At 55.4% G+C, this 7,078-nt stretch overlaps 2 protein-coding genes across 2 annotated transcripts in view; one reads left to right on the top strand and one right to left on the bottom strand.

Annotated features, from left to right (window-relative positions):
- LOC113213244 (casein kinase I) overlaps positions 1 to 7,078 on the bottom strand; it is a 101,586-nt gene that overhangs the window by 60,779 nt on the left and 33,729 nt on the right. The gene's annotated exons all lie outside the window — the stretch shown is intronic.
- LOC113213236 (U-scoloptoxin(19)-Sm1a) lies at positions 2,073 to 4,811 on the top strand. Its single transcript, XM_026432224.2, has 3 exons — positions 2,073 to 2,332; positions 4,047 to 4,271; positions 4,484 to 4,811. The coding sequence occupies exons 1-3, from the start codon at positions 2,227 to 2,229 to the stop codon at positions 4,618 to 4,620; spliced, it is 468 nt and encodes a 155-aa protein (XP_026288009.2). The 5' UTR covers positions 2,073 to 2,226; the 3' UTR covers positions 4,621 to 4,811.

Below are 7,078 nucleotides of genomic sequence, written 5' to 3'. Positions count from 1 at the left end.
GGGGGGGGGGGGCAGTTTGGCTCTGCGCGGCTAAAAGGGTAAATGATAGGGCGTGTGCGCTCCCAGGTCTGGCTCCTGCGACCACCCCTACTCAGCTACCAGATAGCGCCCTCTCCTCTCTCCGACCTCATCTGCTCCCTGCTCCCTCTACCCCTATCAAAGGTAAGGCCCATGCGGTGCGGTCTTGCGGCACAACTGCGCGAATAAATGAAGCACGGTTGTGAAACGCCGGACCCGGCAAGGCCAGATCACTCCCTCCGCACCTTTCCTTTTGTGATGCGGGCCGGGGACAGAACACACGCCTAACGCTTAGGCCACCGCCCTGGCACCCGCCTCGGACGGGCTGCCCGCCCAGAGCGACGGGCGGAGGAGCACCGGGCCCGAAAATAAAGAGGGGGGGGGCGAATAAACTTTCCGAAGAATGCTCTCCGTGAGAAACGAGCTGGCAGGAATTTTGCGCAAGTTTCTTTTTTCGTCTCTCCCGGTTGGACGCCGAGACGCGAAGGACAAAGCAAGGCGGAGCAGGCGAGCAAGACCTTGCCGACGTCCAAGTTCGCACCGCGGCGCCCCTTCCTTGTCCTCCCCCAGCACGGCCCTCGGGCCACACAAGACAAGAGTGCCAGGGAAGGGCCTGGGTGGAAGTGCCGGCCCGGCCCTGAGAGGGAGGGAGGGACAGGAGAAGGGAGGGACAGGGGCACAGAGGGGGCAAGAGAAGGGCGAGAAAAAGTAGGAGGAGAGCCGTTTCGATTTATTGAGCCGGGGCCGGCTGACGGGTCTGGGGAGGGTGGAGCGGGGCCGGGGGCGGGGCGGCGTGGGCACCACGGCGTTACGCGCCCCACACACACTCGTAAAACTTGTCGCCAGAGGGTCGCTATTGCTGGGGACGTGCGTCACTCGGACGGGCAAGGGCTCCAGCTCCTTTCCCTTTGGTATTTTACAGTCGAGTCGAGCAATGGCGGCCGCGGCGCGGGGGGAGGAGGGAGGGAGATGGGCGCTGCTGTGCTAGCTGCGCTCGGTAACCAGGCAGCCAAGCAGTGCGCGGCGCCGAATGGGTGGCCTAACCCCCGGGCGCGCGACAGTAGGAGTGCTGCTGTGCATAAAGGCAACGCCCCCGGGGGGAGCAGAGAGAGAGGGGAAGGGGGCGAGAGGGGGGAGCGAGAGGAGGAGAGCGAGAAGCAGAGGCGAAGGCGAGGCGGGAGTGGCGAGACGGTCCATGCTGACTGAGGCTTTTAATGCGCGCGCTTTACGTCCTGTTTTACGAACTGCAAACTGCCGCCGGCCGGGGCGAGGGCCGGTGTTGTGTAGTGGCCCCTCCGTGGCCCCTCCGTGGCCCCTCCTCCCCTGCACCGCCCTCCTCTTGCTTGTCTTACGATCCCGTCGTGCACCGCGCCATGCCCGGGCGGGGGGAGTGCCGCAAGGCCCCTCCGCCGACGACATGCACCGGTAAGAGGGGAAATGGGGGAGGGGGTGCAAAAAGCGAAAAAGGACGAGATGAGAGGGTTCGAAAACAAAGCGCCCATACCAACCGCTGCTAACCCGCATTCCCACCCGCTCGAAATATGTCACATTGTTTAACATACTTGTTTCATTTTTTTCCAACAAGAATCAGAGCTGTCCATCGCCGGTCAGTCGCCGGTATTGTCTCCTTCCTGTCCGACTTACTGGCGTCGCCTGTTCCAGAGGCATAAACGGTATCGGTACATATACACGTTAAGGGTCCCCGGCAGGGTCGGCTGTGCCCGCCGGCTGAGCCTTCCGCGTGGCCCGGGCCGGGCGATAGAGCCGTGCGGGGGAGGGGGAAGACCAGCCTGTGACGCAAAGCGAAGCAAACCGGCGGCAAAATAATGAAGGAGAAAAGTGATAATTTCGCGTCGCGGAACTAGGGGGATAATGTTATGCGCTATGTAGAAAGGCGTCGAGTGGGCATGGCGCCGCGACCTCCCGCGCCGATATGTCAGCGTGAGGAGTCCCCGCGCCCCCACCCCGCCGCACCCCGCGGTGGTCCACGGCGCTGCGTGGCCCAGCCCAGGCCCCAGAGTGTTGCGCCTGTGGGGCCCGGGGCCGCCGAGCGACGCGCCACAGCGGGCTGCGGGGGGCCCCGGCCAGGCCCCGGCCAGGCCCCGGCCAAGGCGAGGGCCCCTCCGCGATAAAAGGCGACCACCACCCGGTCCTTGTGCAGTCCGGCGCGCGCGCACCCAAAGCAAAGCAGCGCTTACCTTCACCGCCATGATGACCAGTTTCGCCGAGATGTCGTCGCTCCTGGTGTTAGTCGCCGCCGCCCTGCTCGCGTCCACCACCGTCACCGCCGAGGAGGGCGCGTCTTCGCTGTCAGGTAGGATGTGGCAGCTGCAAAGGTTGAGAACGAGAGTATTTTAAAAGAATGTGTACGATGGAGGCATGCATTCACACAATATAGGCACTGAAAAACGCGTGACCACATTGTGTTCATGATTTGTGAACAAAGATGGGGATGATTCTGGTAGAGCTGAGGCATGCGCGCAATTTCACCTGCCTAGTGTCAGGACGACTAAGCTCAAAAACTTAGAGCAACAAACCCGTGCCCTGACGAATCTAAAACAAACAATTTCGCTTATTTACAAAAGGCGAGGCAAAAGGGGTTTGACAGTATCAGGGAATTCCCGTACAGTGGTGTGACTCAGATACCCGCGCAAGGCTGCATGCGCAGCTTCGTTTGCCGCCTGCGGCCCGGCGGCCCGGCGGCCCCGACCCCAACCGAGCACAAAATAAGGAGTAAGAATATCTCCCTGTAGCAGAGATTCCACGGGAAAGCAAAATGCGCAAAATGTTAGGGGATTTAGGCGGAAATGGTGATGGCATCGGTAATGCTCCCTCGAAATTCATACATTGAAAATAGAATCACACTCAGCTTCCGGCGACACATTTGATAACGTTTTTCCTTCTGATTCTACGGAAATTCAGAAATGCAGAAGACAGTGCACGCAGCACATAATTGGTAGCAAATATTGGTGCAGACAGAAAGGCATAAAGAATCCATATTTTTGAAACAAAAACCGAAGGTTATGTTTGAGGTTATAGACAACAGGTCTCAGAGGATATCCTTTGATGTTATACAAAACCGTGCAGTTTTTACTTACAATGAACATAAGCCAACGATATCAAAGAAATCGTCGATATCCTTATGGGCAATTCTCACAAGAATTTCCAAATTATTCAACAAGTTTACACACACACGTGCGTCGCGTCGGGCGGCGGCAGCTAAACTTTGATCCGTGTGAGGTAGGTCAGGTCACCGCCACCGCCAACTGACTTCAAGTTCAATAAAGCATAAAAAGAAGCGAATATTTCTTTTTTCGGTGTGCATTGAGGAATAAATAACTATCTATGAATTCCTATAGCAGTTTAGAAGGTTTCCGTCCCGTCCAACAATACTTTGGGGAAAAGAAAATATTCATTTCTGGTGGAAAGATTTCCCATCCCGTACCCGTAGTACGGTACAAAATTTCCGGCGGGATATTCAGCTGGGATATTTTTCACTGAAAAGAGATTCCGGTGAGCTCCCGGGTTTTTCTACTTCCGAGAAGGAAGTCGAAAAATCGTGGAAGCTCACCGACCACCCCTCGTCGGACACGAATCAAGACTCTATGTCAATCTTGCCTCGATCACACCGTATTAGAGTGCGATATATATACGGGATAAAGTGTGGAAAATACATTACATCGAACGGGCTCAGCATTGACGAGCGCGAAGCGGGGCAAATAGTGTTACACCTGCTCCTGTATGTAGAGAAAACACATTTAGTGGGGAGGCGTATTTACCATACAAACGAGGAAAAAAGTGGGAGAAATTGCGTGCGTACGCTTGCATGTTTGCTATTCCAAGCAAACAGCAGACCGACGGAACGAAAGCATTGCGGCAGCTCTGCCTGGGGCCCAAGGCAGTTTTGCCCGGCCTGGACCTGGGCCTGGGCGGCGGCCCTTTTTAGATATATTGTATGAAACGTGATTTTTAAACCATTCTGAAGAAATTGTGAAAACTGTTTCCATTTTTTTCGTGGTCGTATGCAGAGGTGCAGCTGACGGCGTCGGTGGCGCCCCCCGCCGATGACGCTCCCCGATCATCCTACGCCTTCGGGTCCGGGTCCGGGTCGCCGCCCGAGTGGCTCATGGAGGAGCCCTGCACTCGGGCGGGCGGCATCTGCATGCACGTCAACGAGTGCGGCGGCTCCCTCAGCGAGAAGCCCGGCCTCTGCCCCAAGCAGCGAGCCAAGGGCGTCGAGTGCTGCCACGGATGTGAGTTTTTAGTTAACTATAAAATGAGATATTTAGCTAATGATTTGGTTATGTAGCTAAACATAGCTAAAATGTTGGCTACCTGCTACGTAGCCAATTAATTAGTGATCATTTAACTATCGGTTTAGCTATGCAGTTAATCATTTTTGCGTGCGATTGTGTGTATAGTGTCGGACCCGATAGCGGTAGGCTTTCATGTGTGTTTATTGCAGTGTCCGTGCTGGAGACGAGGTGCAGGAAGCGTGGCGGCGAGTGCATGGTCACCGACCAGTGCAACCCCAGGCTGCGCGACTCGCGGGCGACCGACTGCTCCTACGGGGAGTCCTGCTGCATCCTCGTGGCTCTGTGAGGGAGCGATGCCCCCGAACCGCCCTCCCCACCTGATGCTAGTCCATCTCTGAACAAGTTGTGATGCAACCTCCACTACGTTTTAAGGTCTCAAGTATTATGAAGAAACTAACATGTATGCGCTGATATTAAATGTCGTATTCGTTAAGTATACTAAAATGTTATCACTTAACATAAAATCACTTTTCCTCAGTTTTTTCCCTTGCCTTAGAGTCGAACGTTTCCAACCCCTTCATCATTCCTGCACAGCTCACAGCTCTTAGATTCGGAGCCGAGGCCGGTCCGGCCGCCCGTGTCTCGAGGGACTTGGTGCTGACCAGGCGCCGCCCCCGCCACCGCGCACGGCACAGCACGGGGGGGGCACTCCAGTCCCAGGCTCAATCAGATACCTTATTGACGATCGGGGATAGGGCGATGGGGTTCGGTTGGACCAAAGAGAGGCACGCACAGGATAGAGCATTCGCTAGCCTTATGGAGGACATGCTCTGCTGATTGCCCACACTGAATTGCGTCGTTTAGGGCCGCAAAACGCAGCGCGGACGCGCGGGTCGTGTGGTGTTAAAACCATTAAAATTGTTTTCTTGCATACGCCCCCCGGCCGGCTCGGGCTCGGGGCTCTGCCCTCTCTCGAGTCCTCTCCTCCATGTTTTCCCACCCACGACCCGCCCGGCCGCCGAGGCCCTCTCTCTTTCCATATCCTCCTCTTCTTCCTCCTCCCACCCTCTTTGGAACTGTTCCCCGGGGCGGGCAACTTCCACGGGGTAAATTATCTTTTTGCACATGTAGCCGCGTTGTTTCTACGCGAACCCTTTCCCAGTTATCCTTTCGGGGGGAGGGGTTGGTGCTCGAGTGTTCGAGATGTCGTGGATCCCTGTACTCTCGGCACGTAATTTTATGGGCTCAAATAATATTGGCTCTGGGCTATGAACATAGAGAAAAGAAATCTTTACATGTCTTAGTCTCACTCATTGCAAACTGGCCGCACACCCAGAAAATTGATGATTCAAGTACATTTTTCATGGAAAAATAATTCAATCATATCAAAGAACGATTTGAGTCTTAATTTTAAAATTAAGAGAAACGAAAGAAATTGTCTTTTAAAGTTTCCATTGATATGATATTAGAAAACAATTTTTCAATGGAATTTCCTTGAATCAAAAGATACAATTTTGCAATTGCGCGCAAAAACACAACGTCCAGGTAAAATATTAATGTGGTCTTTTACCTGGTGGTCCATGGAGTTAGAATGTGAAAATTCTACATCCATGGTGTGATCGCTGCTGTGCCTGTCGGAATAAATGCGTATACTAGCCCGCATGCACGAGTGCGGATAGGTTAGCCCTGTGTCATGGTCATAGAAACCAGGCCTCAAAAGACCTGTCGGTATACACAGCAGCTCACGGTGAACAACTGCTACTTGCCCGTATATGCCCAGCCCATGGAGAGGCAGCCCCAAGCTGCCCCCGCCATGAGGTGGGAAATCTCAAGCTCTATCTGAACGCGGCTGGATGTGATGTGGTCTCACCTACCTTTACGCCGCCCTTCCTCCGGTCGGTGCGCTGCTCGTGGGGGTCGGCGAAGTCCGGGGTGCGCTTGGCGAGCCACGCTCCAGTCCTGGGGCCGCCTGCCGCCTCCCCCCAGTTGTCCCCGCCGAGAGCCGCAGCGTCCTTCGTCACCTTGCGAATAAGAATAGCCACAGCCATACAGCGACCACCACAACAAACAGTCGTAATAACCCTTTTTGAAGTTGAAGTTGAACCACCCTGTCTATATGGCAACGCTGAGGTGTGCGTCACGGAGTCACGGAGCTGTAGCATCTGGCACCCAGGACGGCGGATTAAAACGAAGCAGTAAGAATCATAAAAACGAAAGTGGGAGAGAGAAAGAGGGAGCACGCGAGAGAGGGAAGGGTGACGAAATGACCTCCGGCTCGGCCAGTAAAGTCTTTAAGAAGTCCACCCCCTAACAAGCCCCAGCCCGTTTTTCCTTCGCGTCGTCTTCCTCAGAGGGAAGCAGGGGGATGTTGTAGGGACGAGAGAGCGAGAAGTATGACCCCGTTGGGAAGTAATTAAACGTTACAACGTAAACAGGCAAAAAGCGGGGTCGTGCCGTGCCGGCGGCGCGGTGGTGCAAAGGGAAAAGAAGGGGAGGTGAAGGGGTAGGCTGCAGCAGCGGCAGCAGCACGCCGGAGTGCGGCCGGGAAATTGCACTAACCGGCGACACCTCTCTACGTCTTCATTTTCGGCCCCCTCACCCCCTTCCCCCGGCGCAGCTTCCCCGCACACCCCCCTCTCATTCTTTCTCCCTCGTGTTCCCTCTCCCTTGCTCCCGCAGGATACTGCCTTGGCGCACAGCGAGCGACTTCTTCACTAATTCTCCCCCTTTTTCTTCCCGAGTCCCACTTGAGCCATTAGCAACCCTCCCTGTAATGTGCCTTGCTCGGGCGCGGCGGGGCGGGG

This window comes from Frankliniella occidentalis, unplaced genomic scaffold (assembly GCF_000697945.3).
Source record: "Frankliniella occidentalis isolate FOCC.00 unplaced genomic scaffold, Focc_3.1 Scaffold140, whole genome shotgun sequence".
NCBI lineage: Eukaryota > Metazoa > Arthropoda > Insecta > Thysanoptera > Thripidae > Frankliniella > Frankliniella occidentalis.
The sequence above is the reverse complement of the archived record's forward strand: the minus strand, read 5'-3'. Positions and strand labels throughout refer to the sequence as shown.

What these genes read in the sequence shown, in the direction of transcription:
- LOC113213236 (XM_026432224.2), top strand. Translation starts at nt 2,227, where the DNA reads ATGATGACCAGTTTCGCCGAGATGTCGTCGCTCCTGGTGTTAGTCGCC. An exon ending in GGGCGCGTCTTCGCTGTCAG is followed by an intron (nt 2,333 to 4,046) that starts GTAGGATGTGGC and finishes GGTCGTATGCAG; the next exon opens with AGGTGCAGCTGACGGCGTCG. An exon ending in CGTCGAGTGCTGCCACGGAT is followed by an intron (nt 4,272 to 4,483) that starts GTGAGTTTTTAG and finishes TGTTTATTGCAG; the next exon opens with TGTCCGTGCTGGAGACGAGG.